General features: G+C 39.2%; 1 protein-coding gene across 2 annotated transcripts in view; it reads right to left on the reverse strand.

Annotated features, from left to right (window-relative positions):
- The window catches only part of vti1a (vesicle transport through interaction with t-SNAREs 1A), a 106,105-nt gene that overhangs the window by 66,773 nt on the left and 14,025 nt on the right, over positions 1-25,307 (reverse strand). For both annotated transcript variants that reach the window (XM_026351265.1, XM_026351266.1), the window contains exons 4-5: positions 15,410-15,487; positions 4,324-4,408 (exon numbers count right to left, since the gene is read on the reverse strand). In XM_026351265.1, the coding sequence (XP_026207050.1) occupies positions 4,324-4,408; positions 15,410-15,487 (163 nt within the window). The remainder of the gene's footprint in view (positions 1-4,323; positions 4,409-15,409; positions 15,488-25,307) is intronic.

Consider the following 25,307-nt stretch of genomic DNA (forward strand, 5'->3'; position numbering starts at 1 on the left):
GCTTATGGAAGTGAAGCGAGCGCCACTTTGGTGGCCCAGCACCAAAAGAATCACAGAGTCTGATCTTTAGATGGAAGAGGGAGAAATAAAGCGAGTGGGAGAGAAAACACAGAAAGAGACGAAGATGGAGGGGGAGCGATACAGAGTCGGGACAAACGTGTGCTGTGTTACTGGGCCACTCCAGCGCCCATGGACTCTCAGCAAGACTCAAAGCCACACTCCGCATCAAAAGGAAGCCATGAAGATTTTTTTGTGTTTACAAAAACATATTTATTTATTTCACGTCACTGTGTCATTTATCTATTTATTTCTTGCTGTCCCAGCACCCCTTGCTCTGCCACTGGAATCATGCTCGATGACGCTGACAAGTTCGCCCTCCCCTCTTTTTCCCCCCTCTCTTTTAATACCACTGCAGTTGAAAATCAAACTGCTCTAAAACAAATTGATGTACTCTTTAATATAGTCGTCACATCATCACAGGATCCTCACGCGTCTGCCTTAGTGACAACTGCAGGGCTGCTTAGCTTAGCCCAGCAATGGCTGCCACTTTGTTGGTCGCTTCAATGATTTATCACAAAAAGAGAGCGACATTGTGAGAGTGGGAAGAGAGAGAAAAGGGGGGAGAGAGAGAGAAAGAAAACTCCCCTGGATTATGATTGAGTCACTAGCACCTTTGATTGACAAGGTCTAATCAGCTTATCTCCAACCTAATAAAGTTGATGGCCTGCGGTGCTGCTCTCTACCTGGCATGGCGTGAACTTTGGGCTAGGCTTGGGCCCCTAGGGCCCAGGCCTCGACCCTCTCTGCTTATCTAGACGGGACTGAAATCGATCCCTAATGAGCTGTTTTCATTTTGCAGGATTGATTACAGGCCACTAAACACCAAGAACCCTCGCCTAAGAAGTGTTCTCTGCCTCTTGCTGGCCACCTTTAAAATGCAGAGTAGCAATGCTTTTGTCTATATCTTTCTTTGTTTCTGTGGTTTATTTTGCTGTCATTGCCAAGTTATTTGTGTCAACTGAAAAAGTATAAAAGAGGATGAATTTTCAAAGTAAATTAACTCCATATTTGCCAGGTCATTTAAAAATACTGCCTTTGAGATTAAACTGGTGAACTGATTATAATTTTTGAACATAAAAGCCTTTACATGTCATGTTAAAATGAATTCTAAACAAATTTAGAATTATATTGAACATTTAACCTAATCGTATCTCTGCAAACAAACTGTAGTCGTTTCAAGCGCACATAAAAGTACTGCTGCTACATAAGTTTACAATTGCTAAGAACGTCTAAAACAACTGCACATTTACATCAGTTAAGGTAATGACACAACAAAGCAAATTTAATTTAAAGCAGTTTAATCATCATACAGTACATTTTAACTACCATAAGTGGATAATTAAGCAGGAGTTGTTTTTAGTTTTTAGTCATGTCATGTAAGAGCTGTCGATATGCAACACTCAACTCTCATCCCTTCAATGAATGATATTCAAAAAGGTAGAATAGCTAATCATTGCAACTTAGATGTCTTATCTGACATGCCATCTATTTCTAAACAAGCAATCATAAATCATTCAAAATCTCTTCAACTGTGGAGGGAAGGACTAAAATCTGGCATGTCTTTGATTTAACATCAGTCAAGCCTCCACATCTGGGTATTTCAAATGCCCCTGACTCAAATGTCTTTAAATTGGCTAACTGCGTGCCCTCCCTCTTTATTTAGGGCCCTCTTTAACTGGGCTAGCCCCCATGTCTGCTTGTTGCTATGTCTGGGCTTTTAAGTCCATGCTCTTCACTAATGAAGTTCTATACTTTATTTATAAGACAAACAGAGGCCCCTGGTTCTAGAGGGTGTGTGTGGTAAATAGCTCTGAATGTCCAAAGAGTCTCCTCTATATCTCTCTGAGGGCTCTCACTGCTTTTGGCAAGCCTTTGTTTTTGCTAAATACACTAGAGATACTGAGAATGGTGGAAGAAATGTAAAAATCTGATAAAATGGTACTGTGTGAAGATTCATCTTTTCTTAGAACTAAGAGTTCTCTTTTTTCCCCTTAAATGTGACCTAGAAGCATCCTGAGTTTTTTTTTGTTCCTGGTCATTAAGAGATATTTTGTCGACACTGAAGAGAAAAGAGGGCAAAGCTGAGTTTCTACTCCATTTCTTTGTTCACAATCTACCTCTTTGAAATAAAATGTCTTTTAGTTACACTTCCCCCATTGGTCAATTACAGTTCTTAGGGGCTACTGTGTCATCGTGGATGGAGAATGCAACTTTGAATTACTGCAGTATAATGATGCTAAACTGCTCTTCGTAAAACTACAGCTTAGATGTCTGAAGAGAGTTAAGGTTTGTGGCAAGAAAAGTATTTACAGTACGACTAGAAAGTGTCTGATTGGAGAAAAACTAACACTCTAATTGTTCTTGTTTAACGTCTATGGATGCTACACCTCTGTGTATCAAACCCAAAGCTTATTCCTCAACAACTGCCAATGCCATTTTCATAATGAATAAGGCATAGAGTATTATTTGGATTTTTATTTAATTATTTTTGCATTTGTTGGTGTGAAAGAGAAAGGACTACAATGAATGGAGCCTTTGTTGGACTATAAAACTAAGCAATTAGGTGTTTGCAAGAAGACAAATTCTAGTCCATAGTGTAGTGTGTCTCAATACTCTAAGAACTATGGCAGGGCTATGATCTAAATAGTGCCGGATTTCATAAAGATATGTGTCATGGGCTGTGGGGAGACCACAAGGGTAAATAAGACCAAACTGAATTAGGGATCAGATGGTAAATCCTGGCAAACCTTATAAACCCAGTAGATAAATATGGTTTCCTAGTCTTTGTGCCCAGCATGTTTGTTGAATTTGCAAGCCTGGCATACATTGTAATTAGTCTGTTGGAAGAGTGCATACACATTCCTGTGTATCTATGTTTTTTGTGCAGATATATTTCCTGTTCGACCCAAAAACACTGCCATTTCAGGTTGTGCATCTAAGCAGAGGGCTGATATCGACAGCAGAGTAAAGGAAGGGGTCAAGGATTAAAGACATGGGGCAAAGCTTCCCTACCAAATCACAAACACCACCCACAGCTGGTGTGCGCCAAGCCAAGTGTGGGAGACCAAGGCAGGATAAATGGGCATTGTTCTTAGCTAGCCACACACACAGTGGATAAGATAGCCACCAGTGACACAGGGTCAAGGGCCGACTACAGCAGAAAAAAAGAAATCACCAGGCGCAGAACACTGTTGATCCATGGCCCACTTCTTTAACACCAACCAAGCTTTTAGTCTAAAATCATAACGCTTCACTCTAGTGAAAGATACAACTGGGTAGAATTAAGAATCTGTCGGCTGTCGCAGAATTTGACATAGTCTCAGAATCTCAGATAACGGGAGGATCATCTAAGACACTGGAATCAACATTTTTAAGCAGAGAATGCAGATTGTATTTGTGAATTTGTGAATGCAAGTTACAGAGAACATCAAAAGCTAGTGGTCTGTGTGCAAACCTTCCTTGACTTGAATTATTAAATCTGTCGATGTCTCACACGCCAGCCACCCTGCGATTATAGTGTAAATTGACAAACTTTTTCAAAAGTACAACCGAAGCCATAGAAAGAATGAGCTTTGATACATCTCTGAGGAATACACTGTGCCTCAATAATGTGGCGACTGTCAGGAAGGAAGACAGGAAGAAAAAAAAAATATGCTAACTGGTTAAATCTATTTAAGATCCCAATGAGCTTTTTTCCTATTTTAAGATAAAAAACCATCCTTGATAATGAGAGAAAAAGGAGTCTGTGTGTTTTTAGATGGTTTATTTAGAAAGTGATATTATGTTTTTTATATATATATATATTTCTTCCTGCACTCCTAAATTAAGAACTTCAGGAGCAACGCTGACGTTGTTTATTTTCATAGACCCCCTGTCTGTTTGTGAAAAAAATACCACTACAGACCCAACACACACACACCAACACACACACCTACACAAAACACGCAGACGCACATCGCCATAGTGGTGCCTGAATTTTCCTCGGGAGCAGAGCAAGGAGAAGCGTCACCCAATCTGTTGCCTGTACATCTCTCTCTCTCCCTCCCTGGCTCGCCTTTGATGTGCTCCCGAAAATGTCATCAGGCGTCAAGGAAAGAGGTTTTCTTCAACCCCCCCACCCCTCCGATCCCCCAAACACACATATCCACCCACCTCGCATATGAGCAAGACAATTTGCTGTCGCTCACTCATCCTCACCACTATCTTGAACCCCCGTCCAACACACCCCACTCCTCCCATCCCAATCCAAAACAGAAAACATACCAGTTTCTACTGATATCTGGTAGCCAGCCTCCAGTCTCCGCGATGACCTTTCCAGCTTCTCTGTGTTGTCCAACAGATGTGCTCTCTGCAAAAAAAAATTGAGAAAAAAATAATATAACTAGCGAAACAAACACAAAAAATTGGTTGAGAGGGCTGGGACCTGTTTCAAAGAAGCACATCAACACTGTCACCTAAACAGACAGACCACATTCACAGTGACAACATAATACAGCCAGGTTGGCAATAACCTTCATGGATGACAATGTGTTATATGCTGATGCAAAATCAAGTATATGCATGTTGACGCTGACAATGTGAGAGCTGCTGCTGCCTCATCTTGGACATGAAAACAAGAACTACTTTGAGGTACACAGCACAGCCTTGTGCTGCACAGGGAAAGGTTAAGGCAAAGAGGTATGGCAAATGGAGATAAAATAGAATTTTATTTTGAAATGCTTTCCAGTTAAAAGGAAATCCTGTCCAGGTGATGGCTTCTTACCAAAAGAGAAGTTTAAGCCCAAATCACCCACAATTATAGATAGTAATTCAACATATATATTATTTGTCTAGTAAGATTTATTGAATAATAATAATAATAATCATGCTCAAAATCATCATCATAGCCTTTTCCAATATAACAATGTCAAATGTATATACGATAAACAGTATTACACATCAGTGTAGTTGTGTTAAATGTAAAATTGATCTCAAATAAAACCCATCCCATTTCTTTTCTGCTTCTTGTTTATCCACAACAGAGCCCCAAAACGGCTATTCATGATGTGTGACATACTGCATTATCCCTTGGCTTGCTCACAGCTAGCAGCAATTGACAAGACTGCCCATTGAAAGCATGGCGTTCACAGAAAATATATCAAGAAAAGACGTGTGTTATACATTTTTCAAAAAGCAATTTGATCATTTCTTTTCAAGGTGTTAGCTGAGTCTCTAATATAATTTGTATGCGAATCAATTGAAAGCAGTTTCTTCTCTACATCTAGACAGTTCATGTCTGACAAGGAAGGCAAGAAAAAAATCTGCTGACTGATGGCATCAAGTTACATGTTGGGTCTCTTAAATGTGGAAATCTTCCATTATGATATTATTACATTGTGTTGCATGTATCCTATTCCTATTCCTACAACATAATGTGTTTAAAGGATGTTCCATGCTTCAGTATCTGATTTTGAAAGATAATTTTTTTGGCATTTTAGCCCTTATTGGATAGTTGAGAGGCATGATGCAGACAGATACCATGGCTAGCAGGAGAGGGGAAGGCATGCCACAAAGTGCCCCCCTGTCAGACTCAAACCAGAGATAATGCAGTTATGTGACATTCAGCTAGGGCATTCCAGATGTATTAGCTTTTTAAACATGTTGAAACACTCAGTTAATTTTTCCGTGCGTTATTCATAGAAGGCTCTGTTTGATCGCACTTTGTCTCAAGAAATGTCTGGTCATTAAATGTTAGATTAAAGTTTTCTTTTATGACTGTAGTTTACTGAGTATTATGGTTGCTTGAAGACTAACCAAACTACTTCCACCTTGTGACAAAGTGCCAACTCAACACACTATTTAAAAGACTAGCTTCCGCAACCCATTTGCTTATACAACATTTCCATATAAAAGTAGTCCATTCCTTTGCAGAGACAGTCAAAGACACTGTGTAATGTCTATCGGGTCAATTGGTAATCTATGTTGAGTGCAACATTTCACCCACTGATCTAAAATACACACACATACACAACATATATAGACCCATATTTTCTGTTCTACTGACACGTTATGTGTAAGTCCAAAGTAAGACCCAGTTTTCATTAAATCGACTGTACAGTGCCTACTGAGAATATCAGTATAACAGCATAAACATAAGAGTTAAATGTTTACTCAAATGTTGTTGGTTTTCATGGCCTTTCTAATATGCTACGTTAGGAAGCTGATCAAATGTAACACATTTGACACTCTAAAACAACGCTGTGAATGACAACCGCCTCTCTAAAAAGGGTTTATACCCATACTATAAGTGAAGGGGACAGGGGGAGAAGTGAAATCTCTAGTTTTGGTTGAGCTGTCAAAATGTGTACCAGCTAATCACTCAGAGGAAATGAAAAACATGGAGGGAAAAAAAGTCAACGACACACTTTTCAAAGTTTGACAATAAGAGGGATGGGAAAAGAGCAGGGAGGAGAAAACTCCCTCTGAACTCTTTCCTTTCCCTCGCTTCCTTTTTCTTCGCGCCGCTGACAGATGTCATTTAAAATTGTAGAGATACTTTTTAATAGTTAAAGGGAGGGCAGGGGAGGATGGAGCAATAGGAGAACTGGTGGGTGGATGGGTGTTAAAATGGGTTGCAGGTAGGAGGAAAGCAATAAGGAGAGGGTGAGTGTGGGACAGGATGCAAGGTGTTTTTGGTAAAGGGTTTGGTAAGGGGTTCTGGAGAGGTGTTACAGGGGTGTGGAACTGGTAGTGACATCAGCAGAGATGGCAGTGAGCACATGGGAGAAAATGGATACCAAGCTTGGGCCATAATGAGCCCCTATGGATCATCTGAGATGGAGGGGACATATTGACATGCAATGCTTAAGCTAATACACCTAGACCATGGCTGCAGTGCCTGTGTGTGCCTGGAGCATGAGGCAGCCGGGGATACTGACAGAGTAGCGCACTCCCTGGGTTCTTCAAAGAGCTCAAGTGATTAGTATGTTATCATTACCATTCGAAACGTGATTTTCCTATTCCCTCTCGGCAAAGGTGACACGTCTCGGGGAGACGGCCGGCAGACTCACTGCGATGGAAAGCCACTTCAAAGCTTTCTCCTCCTGAATTTCTCTCTCTCTCTCTCTCTTCTCTCCCTCGTTCTGTCTTCTTTTTAGGGCCTGGGGGAGGGGAGGGTGACTGTGGGTGGGTGGGTGAGGTGGGAGGGGGTGCTGGGGAGTAGTGGTGGCAGTAGTGTATATGTGTGTGTGATCACTAGGATAATGTGCCCCGAGTTTGACGGTGACAGAACCTGAAGGAAAGGGTGAGAGTTCAGCCACTAAGAATCCAGTAATGGCACACTATGATGGCCCCAATAATGAAACAATCCAGCTATGAACGTATGGTACCATGGAAAATAATGAAAACGAACATGTACAACTAAAACTAAACATCCTACACATATCCTACATAGTCACAGTCAAGGTTGATACAGAGATTAGGTCTACAAACTTAATCTAAAGTGAGGAGATTTTTACTCCAGTAAATCGATTTTGTTCCACTAGATGAATGTCACACAACAACAGTCACCAAAATTTCAATGTATCGAAGTGTTCAGTTAAGATTTTATTGTGCAGTTATCAAGCTAAATCCAAGACATCCCTGTCAGCATTTTTGTTGATGGAAATGCAAAGTGGCTGCCAGCCCCTACTGTGCTACACTGTCCCATATCAAGGCCGGGTCCCTGTGGTTCTGATATAACCATTGTGAAACCTTCGGAATAAGGTAAAGACACACACACAGACTAACACCTATTTAAGCTCAGATACTGGCTTGCAATTCAGAACTGCCATTTATCTACTTAAGAAAAACTAAGTATCTCATCAAAACCATATCTGATCGTCTCATAGTGCCTCCTAGCTAAGGATTTAAATACAACATACGATAAATATTGTGCATCTGTGAGTGCACCGGTGCATCCCCCCACCATCATTTCTGGCTATGCATGTATGCCTTTTCATCTGACACCTACATTTTGAACAAAGATCTTCTTAGGAACCACGAAAATGGTGTTTTTTTGTTGTGCTTTTTTGCGTCAAGAAACACTCTTCAGTTGTAAGTTATTAACAGGGAGCCCCAGAACAATGCAGCTGTAGCTCAAAAGAAATCTCTCCCCTCTTCTTTCGCTCTCCTGCCTTTTTTCAATATCAAACACAGACGGTTACTATCACCATTTTCCAAAGTTCAGATGATTTCCTTATTATTTCAATAAGGGTGGGAGAGAGTCAAAGTGAATAATGATGACAGCTGTGATTCAGACTGACTGTGTGATCTTCTGTGCCGTTTGTTTGGGACTTGTAAGACGAGGAATTACAAGTGTCAAACAGCTGTGAATATGGGTGCTAAATATTTAAACATGTTTTTCAGCTGAAGAAAAAAAGTATAGTTTTTTAAAAGCAAGGCTTAAGTGTGTATAAGCTGTGCCAGTCTTTGATTCAAATGCAAGAAGAGCATAAGGGTAAAAGACTGCAGAGGAAAAGTGCAATGGCGAAAAGGGTGCAGAATCAAGCCCGATTACACAGATAGGGCCATTCCAAAAGGGGTAGACAGCTGAGGTAACGCAAAATGTCTTCTGACCCTCAGGCTAGGAGGAAATGCACAAAAAAGATGGGAAGAAAAAGGGGAAACAAAAGTACAGCTAAATAAAAGAAAAAAGTGTGATAACATGGCATCTGGGCCAGGTCGGTGCTCTAAATAATGGATAGGTGTGAATGGAGAGGCTTTGATAGGAACTGAATTACTCAGCTTCAGTACAAACTCTCTTCAACATAGTCTCAATCAAAGGCACATTTAACAACATACTGTAAATACACCTGCAAATGCAACTTTAACCATACTTCCGAGGACAATATACAATGTTAGCTACTGATAAAACTAAACACTTTACCCAAAACATGATCTGCATTAGTCATAATTAAAATATAGCATATACAATGGAACTGCTGAGTGTGCATCAACTGTATTTGTAAAATGTGTGGTTTCTATTTCCTTACAAATTGCTAGGAAGTTCAACAACGTATGTTTCTGATTAAAGGCTACATACAACACATTCACATTTACATGATTTTAAATTATTTTATACCACTACTGCCTGGCCTAAATTGATTTACCTTAAAATTTTCCAGTGTTGATTTGCATGACCAAGCTTTACTCATCACTTTTTAAATTAAGTAAGGCTTACGTAAAAAGTTTGTCAGTTTTAAATGAAGTGTGATAAACTGACAAATTTGTCAAGGCAGCCACACATGCTGCTTGCTTGTTAACTGAACTTAATTTAGAAGGTCAATTTGTGTATGAGAGGAGCAGGTCAAATTAGAGCATCTGTATAAGAGTTTCAGATGTTATAATCACATAGAAGTTCAAAGAACCATTACTTCTGTCCAGCATCATTGATCATTCACAACCTCAAAATGAAGAAAACAGTGCCTGTTGCTAATGGAGAAGGATGTAGGAAACGTTTATGGAAAAGTTATATCAATAATAAAATAATGACCCAATGGTCTAATTATTTTGGATTAATAAATTTAAACAATATACAAGCAGACACTTTAAAAGAAAGCATATAAATGCGATTCGAGATTTTTGCAATTGACCAATTGCTGAGGCAGTTTCATTATAGTGTATACGTGTAGTGTGTGTAATATATTATATTGCACATTATACAGGCTGAACAATGGTATATATTTAAAGAATTATGGTGATGTTTATGCGATGGTGAATGACAAAACAACAACTACTTCACAGTAATCACCATATGCTTATACGATTACATTGTGTATAGCCATGTTTAGCCAAAATCCCATATCACATAACTAATGATAACTTTTATTTAATGCATTACAAAGGGCAGAAAGCTCATTTGGTCCCATTCAAGAAAAGTAAGGGTAGTAAATCTTAAGCAGCCATACCACAGTTCAAACCATGCTGGGCCCAATAACTTAAGCTACTCCAAGTCTTGTTTCATTCCCTAATATTTGTCTTCAAAAAGGTATATCAGAAATAATATCTTATCTTTACTTTCTAATAGTTAAGGTAGAGGAAACTACAGATACTGGCTTTCAGTGAATTCATTATCTTTGGCTTGGCCTTCAAGCTGTTCAGTCAGACATGCAAAAAAGTGTCCAAATGAGCTGATTTTAATTTTCTTCAGGAGACAGGAGGGCAAATTGAAATTTCAGTGGGAAAGCAGAATTTAAATTGTTAGAGAAGAGAAGCACTTACCTCTTCACGCAACTTTATCAACTGCATCATGAGAGCAAAAGGGAGGAGAGAAAGATGGAGAGAGTGAAGGAGAGATAAAAGAGCAAAAACATGGCAGGAAGAAGATCAGTCATGTGGCTGGCTACAGAATTAACCTTGACGATTTATCCGTTTGCATGTTTAGCATTTGGAAATCACAAGACAAACACATTAAACGAAGCTAAACACGCCGCTCAGGCTGACTTTTTTGAACAAACAAAGATCAAGTCCTGGCACTGTCACATTAAACAAGGAGAGGGATTGGATTGCTCGACTTGCAATATCTACTAACATTATCAAGGAAGTCACATCACAGAAGTTGATATAGCAGGAGAAGAGCGAAAAAGAGTAAAATACACTCTGCACACTTACAGTATGATTAAAATGTTGAAGAAAAATGTTTTTCATCTATGATTTTGCTGAATTCTCTGGGAAATATGTGCCCTTTGGAACTGGGTTGGTAGCATGCTGAGCCACTCCATTTGTACCACTGTTCAATGCTGATATCAATATTTCACATACTGTAGCTTATGCATCTCAGTAAAGGTGTATGCTGTTTAGATTAAGCATGGAAAGTCATGTGAGGTTAACATTGCATATACATACAATGCAGCTTATTATCGAGACAGCCACAGATCATGAAAAATGAATCTTAGCATAGCTATACATTTTTGATGAAAGAGAATAGCGAATTTAAAATGAAGCAAATAAGAAATGCTATTCCTATTCCCTGTCCTGGAAAATCTTGCATCTCTGATTATGAATCAAACATTTGAGGGAAGACAATAATCCCATTTGCCATTAAGTATGCCTAATAACAATTAAAATGATTGTTTCCCCTGCCTGTTCTTCATTGAGGGCTGTAGAGAAGGAAGGAAGACTGGGGCTCATCATGGGAATGAAACCGATTTGGCTCAACGGGGCAACAAGGACAAATGTCTCAATAAGCCGGTTAAAAGGTAATTTTTCTTTAAACGCCGATTTCCTGGACAACATTAAAGGTTAGCAGGTCTAAAAGCAGGCTCCGGGCCAAGCGATTACTTTTACTGTTTATTTTGAATTTTGTATCACATGAGAGTTTTCAAAGAGTAAGAGGAGACAGAAAATTCCATTTTTGTGCTAAAATAATTCAAAACAAAACCACTTTTACCAACTTTCATGAACAAACATATACACACATTTACCTATACAGTTTTCCTAAATAAGCTAAATAAAATACTATATTGTACTGTATGCAATTATGTACTCTAGTAAACACACTCAAAGAAATGTATCATGTGAAAATGCACCCAAGATAAATCTACACTAAATAAAAAAAAATTAAAAGAAAATCAAGTATTTCACACTATAGAGAGAGCATTTGTTACAGCATTTCTCCTTATAATTTTAGAATGATCACAAAAATAGTTCTTGCACCATTTTTGTTTTTTTCCACCAATGATAAAATATGTCTGTGACAGCTGACTTTAGCATTGCAAATAAAAAAATGTTGTCAATATCTGTAATGTGGGAGATAAACAAGTATAATTGCATGTTTTTCTGAAGCGCTCTTACCCTTGAAAATGTCTGCAGTAACAAGATGCACTTTGGAGTGGAAACTGTCTTTTCTAACTTAAGCAACAACTCCCCACTAAGAATGCATTATTGAAGAGGCCAAAGTTTAAAACTACACTGTGGATGTGGTTATTTGGGGCTTGAACAAACCCAGCAGATCCTGCGATCCCTCACCCCGGCTCTGCCATCAGTCAATGGGTACCAAACAAAACTTGTTCTAGCTCATTTGTGCTGCCTGACTGATTGTAAGTCCTCGTGGAGGATTTGTTCAAACTATACGAGGGCCATGTTGAGCTGTGTTTCTTCTTTCTTCCGGTCTAGCTTTATTTTTCTTTGGCATCTATTCTTTAGTACAACCAACGATGGTCGCGTTGCACAAGAGATACAGAGCAGTAAATACAGAATATTGTAAATGTCATAATTACTCCTGCATGAGCGCCTTTCCTTGTGTTTTTGTGATGCCAGCCAGTATTCAAAATTGCACTGCTGCAATTTTTCTGTTATGATAATCAGCAATTTTTTTTCAAACAAAAGATTTTTTTTTTATCCAATACGGAATTCGATACAAGTGGTAATCTGCTTCCTTTGTAGCCTGTAAAATCTGGTCCATGCCGGCTCAAACCAGCACAATCTCTTGTGGCCAAGCCTTCTGCTGTGACTGAAATCGAAACTATTCCGTATAGCGTTCGTGTGAAAAATGTGTGTGCATTTGCTGCTTTGTGTGTGGCATCCGTGTGTGTGCACCAACATTTGTGTGTGTGTGTGTGTGTGTGTGTGTGTGTGTGTGTGTTGCATGCAGAGAAAACAGAAAGAAAAAAATGTGCAATGGTAGCCTACCACATTATTAAAAAAACGAGTGATAGTGCCAATTCAGGCTCTGTCCGCATACAGATAACGAATAAATGCCGAACTCTATTAAATCGTCCTTTAGCCATTATCGCAGGGCCAACACGCCATTTTCAGAACTTATGACGGTTCCCCATTTACTTAGCTATAAATCCTTGCCATGTAACCAACAGATTTGTGACTGGTAATGATCTGCTCAGCCAGGGCTATATGAAATGATCCTGACCTCTTTCAGATCGTCAGGAATTAAATTGACCGACTTGCCCCGGCCCCCACCATCTTTTCCCCTCTCCTATCACCGCCGTCTCGTTAGATAAAAAAACCCTGAAGTTCCGAGTACTCCACTCACAGCAAGACCAAGACAAGTATTATCTCCACAAGTTTTAAAATGAAAATGAGGTAAATACGGCTCCTGGGAGAGAACCGGAAAATGTATATCATCTATTTACTTTCCTTTTGCCCCCAGCATGAACCCTCTCTGTGGCTTTGTGAGTGTTCCCGATATATAATCATAGTTTTTTCATATCAGACATAATTACTGCTAATTATTATTGTGTTTTTAAAGTTAAATAATTTATAGAATGTAAGTTAAATATAATAAGATTTAGGTCCTAGAAATATTTAATCAAAAGAGAAATAGAGGGAAAAATAAATTAAATCAAAATTGCAGTATGTGACTTATTGTACCTTTAGTAAGTGCATAATGAGCTTAATTCGCAAAAAGAATTATGTTTTTGTACAATATAATTAAGTAACTACATAACCTCGTATTTTATTCATATTATTTTACATTTTATATGTTTTATTATAATGCCCATACAAACTTAAAATTAAGAAATAAGCTGTGAATATAGTTCTGAGCTTTATATGTTACATTTAATTACCTCTTTCTTTTTAATCATTGAGCATGTATGAATTTTCCTGGTTTTCATTTAGTAATATATCATACTATTTAAAAGTATAAAAAAATATTTTGATAATTATTTTCAAACATTATTTTGATACAATATTTACATTGATAAAACAGAAATATTATTCAACAGTTTTAATCCCACTAATGTATCTTTATTATTTCAACAATTTTCATTGAGCTTTATAAATATTACTTTTAAATATTTTTGTTTAAATTTTTAATGAAAGGAAAAAAAGACATAAAATGAAATGTGAAACCTTTCCTAGCTGTTCGTTGACAAGATTTTGATAGAGCCCATCAGCGTCTGAAACGTGACATTTCTGACAGCAAATCTCCTTCTAACTTCTACATAAAATGTCAGAATCACTTTTGTGTCTTGCTAATTTCCCAGGAATATGCATATCAATTACACATCTTGGCTCGTGATACATACGTTTCTAAGATGTGCAGTTCATGGGTTATCATTGAAATGATAATAGGCAACTGTTCAAAAAAAAAAAAAAAAAACAGACAACTTTATTTAGCTTTGCTTAGCTGTGAATCATCTTAATATATTCCCATAAAGCACTGTGGGACTAAATGTGCAAATATGCATTTGAGTATTCATCTTCTTTCTTCTGAGTGTGCACGTTAAAATGCAAAGTATTTATTTGCATTTGAGTGTGTGTGTGTTATTGTGTGCTTCTTGAGACACAGTAACCCTGCGACTTGACAGCCAATTCTAAAAGGTAATGTATAATTAGTCAAAAGACGTTTGGTCATAGTTGAGAGTGGCTTTGTATGAGTGGCAGCTGTGCAAGTGAGCAGTAGGTAAGTGCGTCTTAAATGTTAAAACGCTGTTTGCTGAATCCGTTGATATATCACTGTTTTGATGCAGCTCCACATGTATTCAAAACTATTTATTCGAAACAACTTAAGTTTAAAAGAATGTGTGGCATATTTTGGGCAATTAAGATCAAAATTCGAGATAATTGTTTTTCTGCTTCATTTTCACTCTCAGAACCGATGTGAATTAATCTTTTGTAGACTCTGCCGACAATGAATGGAAACTGCTAATGTGGTTTTCATCTGTTGTTTATAACCCTCGAATTCAACAAGCTGAACTGAGATTCAAACAAAATGTCACTCACCATCTTTTAATAAACAATAATCCAATTGGGAATATGTTGATAGATAATAGATCTAAATGTCTAAAACACAGAGTTTTGATCAAAGGCTAATTTTTAATAATAAATCATCTTTAGGAGTTACATTATAATTTTGAAGTACTGCACTAAAATATTATTAAAATAATTCGGTGTTATTTTATTAGTAACACTGAGCCATGTGCTTATTCATTTTGAGTATGTGCATTGTGCAGGTTCGCCACCCTTGGCGTTTAAAGAAAGACGAAATGCGGAAAAAAGCGTGTGTGGGGACCTGGATGGAGGATGGAGGATCTATTAAAAGGCCTAAGTCCACACCCGCTGGAGAACAGCTGTTGGATCGTTGGAGTGGGAGGCCAGGTTTTTGGTTGTGTGTTTGTGTTTAGGTCTTGGTGTGTGTGTGTGTGTGTGTGTGTGTCAGTCACAATCTGGCTTTGGCCAGACACTGGTCCCATGCCCTGAGCCCACTCACTGGCAGCCCAGCTTTGCATTAAACAGTGTTCCTTCCGCATGACTTGGTGACAATACTGTGGTTTCAGCTCTCGATGGCCCATATGAGGGGCCCATCGCCTCACCCTGGGGGCCAGTCAGCCACCCACACTGGTGTCAGTTGGGCCCCTGATTAGCACCTCACCTGGTTCTCTGAGGAGCTGGCGTCATCCCCCAGGAGCTCGTTGCGCACCTCATCACTGTAGGCAATACGTGACCTTTTCTGCAGAGGGAGGAGGATGAGGAGGAAGGACAAAAAGAAGAAGAAAAGGGAGAAAAAAGGAGAGCAAAAAGAGAAAACAAGTGGGGAAATATGGCTTAGTACTGCTGTTGATACAAAAACACAACAGGCATTCCTTAAACACGAGAGCCCCCTAATGGAACTCGGTGACAAACTGAGTCATACACATGCAGGTTGTGCTTATGTGTGCGACTATCTGTATGTGTGTGTGTGTGTGTGTGTGTCTGTGTGTGTACCCCTATAACACATGTACTGACAACAACCACGCTGAGGTTTGTTCCATGCCTCCTTCCAAGGTGATCTACTGTACCTAGTGCACTTGTGCCACAAAAGTGGTGGCAAAAAGCCCCCCCACCTTGCCCACTTAAACAAATACAAGTTGAGGGATAAAAAAACTCATCTCGTGGATGGAGAGGCTGTGGAACAGGGGGACAGGGAAGAGGACCAGGGAGATGTATTATGAGGAAGTATCACTTGTCAGCACTAAATCTTTTCTGGGGGCTGTCATTGCTGTCATCCCAGTGCAGTGGCAGGCTCTGTGATAACACCAATGCTGAGACTCAGACAGGGAATAATTCATCACCCATTGGCGGCCCATCGGATTTGGGGTTGCCTCTCTTCCTCACACACACAAACTCTCGCTCACTCTCTCCCTTTCTCTGTCTCCAGATAGGCTAGAATAAGAGGGAATGCCATGTCCAAAAAAAAAAAAAAAACACACCCGAAAAGACAAACACTCCGACACACACATTTCATACACACTTCAGAGTGTGCCACCTCCGATTGTGGAAGAGTGGGCTGCCGTTGTACCGCTTGTTTACAGACGCCCGACCCATGGAAAAACAGCCTCTTGGCATGCCCTCTAAACTAAATACACACCAGCAGCAGACACAGAAAGTGTTTACTAAGCCTCCTTCGCTTTCTCTTCCTACGTTGACAGGGTTTCTAGGTGGGCTGCAGGAGGTGGGCAAAATCAAAGACAAACACCAGCATAGGAATGAAAATATCGCTTTTTCTCAACACAAATTCTTTCTATTTTTCTATATTTACTTAGCCCTCGACTCTAAATAAATAAAACAAAGACAGGGAATTTGTGATGGAACACCAATTACCTGTTGGGGACATTTTTTTTCTTAGATACAGTATCCTTTCCCACAATCTTTCTATTACCAGTAAAAGTTTGAAGAAGCTATGGCATTAGGTACTTTAATGCTACCTTCTATTAGAAAAGCACAAACCAAACTTAAAGAAACCAATTCTAACCTCAAGAATGATGATATCTAGTTCCTTGATTGAAATAACTTTGGAACCAATCGCAATCGAGCCAGTTGATTTTTTATTTGTCTGTCCTCATAATCTGGAGCACTGAGTGGAAAGTCATGGCTGATGTGATTTGGCTGTTATTATCGTGATGGTGAGGGCCACAGTTCTCTGGAGTAATTATAGACTAGACGGAGGGCCTGATTGACCCAGACCACAAAACCCATTAGATAAAGAGCACACCCAAACAATACTCAACCACAGGGACCTAAGCTAACCACAGAACGCCTACTGTGGGGAAAAGAGGAGATCGACAGCACAGACTCAATCTTCACTCAATCACTCAGTCTTGGCTCTGTTATTTCCTTTTAAGTTTAGGATTATTGTTACAATGCTCAATTATGTGACAGAAAATTACAAAATATCAAAAAAATAAATAAAAGCTAAACGGGCAGTTCATTATTACATTATACTTAACGATTAAAATAAAATCCTCATATATGCACACAGCCTAAATATTATTGCACGTGCCACATATCAGCAGCAACCCCCATCTGAGTCCAGCTGGTGATCTTGCATGTTACACTCTCTCTGTCCCCAAGTTTCTTGTGTGGAATTCAATTTTAAAGCTATCAAATAAAGCAAAATTGGGCTAAAATGCCCCAAAAATAATAATAAAATAATAATGTTCTTTTGAAATTAGATAATATCATATTTTTACAATGCTCCTTTCTTCTAAAAAACATACTCTCATAAAATGTAAATTTATATATTTTAAAATAGCCAGTAAATTGTGGATGTTGTAAAATGTGATTAACAAAAAATTTAACAACATATTTTGCAAAATCTTTGCTTCACTTAAACACTATACTAATAAATCACTTTTAAAGCCTCACCTTTTGCACTAGGATAAATAAGTGGTCACTGTGCTGCTGTCAGGGTATTAAAAGGAATGTTGTATTTGAGTAAAACCAGAAAAACAATAAGCATCAATCTGAAAACAGTATGTACACAAGACGCACACACATCTTTTTTTTTTTTTTTTTTTTACAGGAAAACACCCACATATTCCATTTAAGTCGAGTTACATCTTAAAGAGCCGCAGTGCAACTTAGAGGGAAACACGATTTCACCAGTAATTGAGATGAGGAAGCCTAGAAGAAGTACTGATTTGAATGTTAAGGCTTATGTCATCTTCAAACCATATGACGGGCTTTTTGGAATTTGTAAATAGCTGTTTGTTACAGATGAATGTATGAAGCCTATCTGCAATGAGAACAGTGTAGATAACAAGAGAAAGTATAAAGAATGGAAAATGTCACTGAAATGAAAGTGATCCCCTGTACAGTATACACTCCAGTTTCTGATTCCCCCTCTGGAAAACAACTGATTCCTGGGTGATTACTGCCTTCCCATTTGATGTAAAACATAAACGGCTGTGCAAAATTGACTGCTTAATGCAGTAACCAATTTTTATTGTTAGTTAGCATGTTGAGAAAAACAACAGTGACTACACGATCACTCTTAAGGTCAGGAAACCATATACCAGATACCAGTTCTGTAGTGAAATCTCCTGTTCTATACAGCAAATGCACTGAAACAGTCTCATTCTAGTTACAGTATATAAAGACTGAGCTCCACATCTTCAGATAAAACCCAAGTAATCAGGCATTGTAATCTAAAAAAGAATGAGCACTTTTAGAAGATACCTTATTGCTCAGAAAAAAAAAAAAAGAAGCTTTTTTTAATCCTTTTGAAAGGTCTGTCTTTTGTCACTTTTTTAATTTTGGGTGAGAATTTGCTTCTATTCCCGGAAGCACACAAGAAAAGTACAAAGGTACATCTTAACTTTATGCAAAGTGGCCTGCCTTTAAAACTCTACACATCCCGTCAAATGCGACTGTGGAGGTGCTGGTGTCCTGTCAAAAACGCACATTTTACCTCTGTTGACATGGATAGCAGACAAAAAACTGATTCTCCTTTACCCATCAAAATGTAATTACATATGCATGCATAACAATTCATATCAGATATGCTAATCAGTTTGCCATAATCCTCTGAACAGCAAATTATATTTATTTAACTATATCAAATAAATGGATATTTCCTTCTTGGGTGCCATTTCTTTCTAGCATATGGAAATTCAGGGGGATATTTTCTAGATAAGAAATATGATTTCCTAAATAGTCATAGCAAAGGTAAAGCAAATCTAAAACACATGCATTTACAGAATATTTACTAATAATTGTAAACAATGACTTATTTCTAACACTTAACAATCACAATCTGTGTAACATTAATGAAAAGTTCCCTATCTACAAACAAAACTGAATCACCATAATTAAAATCAAATAAATTGAGAGTTATGTACACATTTCAATGCCCTCCAACTCTCCTCCTTGCTTTTTGCCCAGTGCAACGAGTGACAAGGACAAGCACAAATAATTGCGGCGCCTGGAAAGCTGAAAAATGTAAACAGTTCATTAGATGGGAAATAAAAGGCATAAAAATACCCAGGGGCAGAGTGTAATGAGGGGCCCTGAAGTTCTTCTGCAGACGCTTTTTCTCTCCACTTTCCCAAGCCTTTCCTTTTCGCTGTGTACACATGGCTGGTGGCATAGCATGAAGAGTAATTAACCACATTCAATTTACAATTCTACGTTCCATTACAGGCTTTTTCACCAGTAGGAGAGCAGCTGGGCATTTCCAAATTTAGACTGAGGCTCTTATGTCCAGCTTCATGTACTTCGCTGAAACTGGCATTCAACTTTTTATTTTCCTAACTGTCATAGTTGCTCTATGAATGTCGAAACATATCAAAACCGCCACAGTAAAAGAAACGTTTAGGTGCACACAAATAAAATGATGGCAAATATAAAAAAAATGAAGAACAGTCTAAAGTCAGCAGTGAAATGACAATAAAGTGGACTAGTGAAATGGCTCTGTGTTCACAATAATGTGAGCTAAACTCAAAGGTTATCTGTATCACTTCCTTTCCTCCCCCTGCTGTGATATTTTCCCAGGTGTTGTGTGGACCAGTGCCAGCAGGTCGCACTCTGGTTCCCCCCCACAAGTGGGGGCAGAGGTGGACTGATGCGGCATGGTGTTAAAAGGAAGCTGAGACCTTTAAGCAGGCACAAGTATCACAACAGCATCTTAAATAATGCATCTCTGCTTGGCAGGGGTTTAATACACATATGCTTGCATGCAGCCAACACAAAGTAAAACACACAAACAAATTGTTTCCTACTATCTTCAACTGTCCTTTAACATAAACAAATTGGGAGGGGTTGTTCAATTAAGTAAGTGCTCTTTTTTTAATGGATTTGATATATTATCTGACACAGGGAAGCAGCTACAATCGGGATTGTCACAGGAGGGTGTCATTTGTGCCTTTGTTTTACTTTGGTCTTTGGTGCCATCGAATCCTTCGCTTCAGCACGTTGTGCACTTTGGAGTGCATAGACGCACACAGGGGCTACTGTATGTATGACGGAGGCTTCTACGAGCCTTTACATCCAGGCGAAACCTCCTTCAGAGAATATACATGCACAACATATGTGAAGGGTAGCCCGGTGTGTGTGTTCTCTCCCCTAATAGAAGTGCAGCAGTGGAGGAGAAGCAGAAGCCTTAGATAACAGCATGGGGCCTCTCATTAGCTCACAGGTTGATGCTTTGGTGGCTTCTATGTACACTGCATTGTGTTTCACTTCCATGGAAAACCTGAGGGAGCCTCACCGAAGCAGTTGTCGAAAACATAACTAAATGTGAATGATCAACCCCAGAAAGGTAATAAATGAGCTTGTGACATATCTAAACAGGTATGTTGTGAGGAGACTTTTCTTTTGAGGTGACACAGTGTTGAGCTTCAGATCTTATGTGAAAAAAAATCTTAGTTTAATAGGAAAAGAAAAAAATTATATTCTATTCCTATTTATTGCTGAGCCTATCCATTCTTTTTTTATTATACTGCAGGTAAACAAGATTTTATCTCTGGGGGGTAACATCTAGCCATTTGCCACAGGAACAGTACACTATACTGATGGGGGTCTTTCATGCTTGTACCTCTGTGATACCAGTGGTGTATTTCCCTGTCAAAGTAATTTCTATTGCTAAGTACAGCTGAGATCAGTCAATAAGCCTAACGACTGTACCCACAAAGTGAGAGGCCGAGAGACGGCAAGAGAAAACGGGGGGGGGGGGTGAACTCCAAACAAAAGAGCAAAGTCGAGGAGGGCTTTGATTGAAGAAGCGCCATATACTTTTTGAAGGCCGAGGGATCATCTCTCAATGGTTATTTCTTTAAGGCATGAGGGCCCGATTAAACCCAATATTAAAATATGGACGTGCTTCTAATGAAAAATCAAAGGCCCTGTTTCCTCTCCCACACCCCCATCCTTCCATCTCTCTTTCGCTCCTTCTCTCATGTTCTGTCAAGTTTTCTTCCCCTGCCCAGGGTTGTACAGGAGGGGACAGAAGAAAAAGACACAAAGTAAGAAATGAAAGAAGAAGAAAGAAAGAAAAGACCAAGATAGGGAAAGAGAGAAAATGGGAAAAGAGGAAGGGTTATAAAGATGAGGGACCTAGGTGCTAGTGGTGCAAAACAGAGACAGACAGCATTGGTTGGAGGAGTAAATCAATAGAGCAGAGCCGTCGGGGAGGCGAGCAGCCAGGGCAAGGAGAGAGGAGAGGAGAGGGGAAACCGGCACAGGGGCCCGGGCTCCGATCACAACGCTGGCTTCTGGCGTGCAGTGGGGAATAAAGTGGGCCTCCCTGGGTCAGCACCAGAGAAAAAGGTGAGATTAGAGGAAAGTGGAGGAGGGATTTTCACAGAGTGAAGGTGGGAGGGGTGGTAGAGGTGGGTGATGGAGGATGACGAGGAGAGAGAGAGAGTGTGGGGGGGGTAGGGGGTGTTAAGATGTGCATTGCAGGATACCTGGCAAGCCAGGGACCAACCGGCCCATTAGCCTGTGGCTACCTACATATGGTTCACTGAACTCTCTGCTGAGAAGAGCTTCTCTCCTATCAGTTTTCCCGTCTTTTTTAAAGAAAGAAATACCTTCACTTTTAACCCTTTCTCTGCTTTGGAAAGAGGCTCACTCCTGACCTCGATTTATGACTCATTTTTGTTTGATGTCTATTCTTGGAGTGTTATCTAAAATTGAAAAATGTAATATAAAAAAAAAAAAAAAAAAAAACCTAGACACAAAGGGAGAGGAGTTGGGCCTGCTGAACATGTGCATGTATGCGTCCGTCAGTGGACATACACAGAGAAGACTCTCCTTCAGTGCTTTGCTTTTTCTTGTAATGTGACCATTGTTGGTGCTGAATGGCTACCCCATTAGCATAACAATACACCAGCACACATAGGGACTTAGCCAGATCATTATCTCTATATATTTATGTATACTTTGTTATTTCACTAGCTAGAACACATTCAAATGCTGATGAGGCCAGGAAGGCCCCCTTCCAAAGCCCTTCCAACATGTGCCCTCCTGAACTTGCCAATGCACTAACCAGTTTCCTGGGAGTCTGCAAGTTTTGTACTGGAATTTATATCAATAGTTTTTAAAATTATGACAAAGGAGGAAGAGAATTTGCTTACACCTATTAAGCAGATTTTTTTTTTTAAATGTGTAAATGAAAGAACACACTAGGAATAAACAGCAGAGTTGAATAATTAACAAAACAATAATTTGCTTGTATTTTTTCAAAAGAAAAAGAATGCAGAAAATATAAAAGATAATTTGTTTTTTTAAATAGGCAACATCATTTCTTTTGCTCCTGGGACTTTTTGGCCACTTGATACAAGCACTTAAAGCAGAGAATGTGTTCTGTGAAACAGATCATTTCTGAATAAAAATGTACAAAGACAAAAATGTACAAAAGCTTGACAATGCAGAACAAACAAGTGCTCTATGATGATGAGGGGAACAAAACTAAAGAGTTTAGTCTCACTGCAGGAGTAGGCTGATGCTCTAATGGTGGCCAACCTCTGGGATAATTGAAAAAAACCCTTAATTCATCTTCCACAATGTAATTCTGATCAAGGCCACAGCCAGATTCCACTGCAGGCTTCAAAAACACACAAGAAAAAAAGGCAAAATTGGTGGTCGCTGAGAGCAAAAAGACTTTCCCTTTCTTTTTTGGCACACTCCCTCATTAGAAACACTTAGGATGAGAGGAAGAAACTAAGTTTAATTGTGTGTCTGTATGTGCTTGTGTGAAGGCGGGGTGAGTTGGGGTTAAAACATGTGTAAACATGGAGCTTTAACTATGAAGAAACACCAGTAAAATTGCGATGTAAAGACTTCTTCCTCTATTTACTCCTTTCCTCACCCTTGCCTTCACTGAGGCTTACTTATTAAAAAGCAAATGTTACTGCCTAAAATACAGAGGAAAAAAACAGACCCAATGATTCATAATATATTTCATAAATACTTCATGAATCCCCTCACCATACTTAAGCCAGTCTGGCAAAAAAACATTGTCACCTATTCTAGTACCCGCTTGTCAGCACATCACTGGGGAGTGGGTGTCACATGTCACTTCTGCTTTACACTACTGCGTGGGACAGGCTCGGTGCACGGGAAACGGGGGTAGGACAGAAAGAAGAACAGAAGGAAAAGTGAAAGGGAGGTGGAAAGGGGAGTAAAAAGAGGGAGCAGGGGGAGGAGGAGGAATGGGGTGTTATCATATCATCGCCCCATGTCTTTATATTTTCCCCCTTATTATCTTTGGCCCCCACTCACTCCAGTCACTCAATCACACAAGCCCTGAGGACAGCGAGGGGACCTGGGAGGGCCTTCGCTTCATGGCAGACTCAGCCAGACAAGCGTCTGAAAGCTATACTGATCGCTGTCAGTGTGTGTGAAAGTACAGCGACTTTGGAGGGGCCAGGAGAGATAAGCAAGAGAGGAAATGATCGCGTGGAAGGATAACGGCCAAATTTGCACACTGCCAAACAAAACCTGTGCTCCAGGCATAATGCAGATACCCAATCCATACAGACAAGTGTTAACATAAAGAGACGGAGTAGGGGGTGATGTGCTTACAAATTACAGGATATGCGAGTACTGCAAGTCGACTACTGACAAGAACTCATCGTGTTAGAGACTGGAAAACTCATAAGGATGACAATGAAGCAAATTACCCACAAATGTATTCCCAATTCTCTGCCTGGCAGGCTTATCACAGCACTTACTATACAGTATTCCTAAAATGGTTCTAATTTTAATATAGGGTTTAGTAAATATAAGAGTAGCGACAGTGTAAAGATGTACTTCTTTTTTTGCATGGTTAATTCTCTAAATGTCTTCTAATCTTTCTGCTAATAGCTTGCATAAGAGCTTTCAATTGTTAACATCAAATATACTAGAGAATAGTAACATTGCAAAATAAGTCTGAAGAGCCACTAATAATTATCTGTCATCACATGTAGTTGACAGCATTGTCGTGCTGTTACAGCCATGGGGTGGCCACCCATACTTAGCCAAAAAGAAGCATTTTCAGCTTGAAAGACAGACCCACCAAACATCAGAAAAATAAAAATGATTCCTACAAATACTTTAATCATTATTCACTGTGTAGAAATGCTAGATTCCATTTCCAATATTCATCTTTACAAAAACAACCAGCGAGTTACAGTTCAGCTGGTTCCAAATCAGTCTGTCTTATAATTTAAACATGCAAAATATTAATCACAAAAAAGTATCAAAAACAACAAACATACTACTGCACATATGGCATTCTGGTTTTTGGAACTCGTTGCATTTTTTTTCCATATAATCAAATACAAAGGTGGAACTTGTGGACAACACATTTTTTTATCCTTCTTGTGACACTGTCCTTCAGCCCACATTTGACCCCCAGATCCCACTACACCATCAAACCTGCAAACATTGTTTCAACATGAGTGACTAATCCGCAAGTGAAGCCCATCTCTGTGTCCATAAAGAGGACATGGAAAAGCCTCCAATGCCACAAATCCACAAAGGGCTTGAGGAAGACATACTGTGCACAACAACTTCCAAATGAAAGTCACAATTCATAAGAAGAGAAGAAGATCTATTTGTTTACATCTTAAATCTGCAATCAGCACAGAGGATATATATAGGGAAAATCCCTGTCAACTGAGGAAGTTCTTTTATAACTGGTTATGAGTGATTGGACTTTGGTGTCATTGATGGGTGGTTAAGCAACAAACCATGAAAAGAGTCAATCTGCCTTTACTCCTCAGTGTTTAATAAGAACAAGTAAGCCAAGGCAACCTAATGCGATTTAAAGTGTCTAACATCCAACTAATGTTGGTCTGTCATGTTGTTACTTGCAGAAGTCACCATAACAAGGACAGGGGGCAAAAAACAAGAACCCTTCAAGATGGATTACAACAGGGCTAATTTATGAGCACAACTAGGGTGGTTAGTACAGGAAGTACAGTAGTCACAATAAAAATTTAATCTCAACATAATTATCAGTTTCAGTAATAAAAAGATCATGTTAAAGCATCTTAAGACAAATACGCAACTTTCTTATTTATGAC

The sequence above is a fragment of the Anabas testudineus genome, chromosome 19, assembly GCF_900324465.2.
Source record: "Anabas testudineus chromosome 19, fAnaTes1.2, whole genome shotgun sequence".
Lineage (NCBI taxonomy): Eukaryota > Metazoa > Chordata > Actinopteri > Anabantiformes > Anabantidae > Anabas > Anabas testudineus.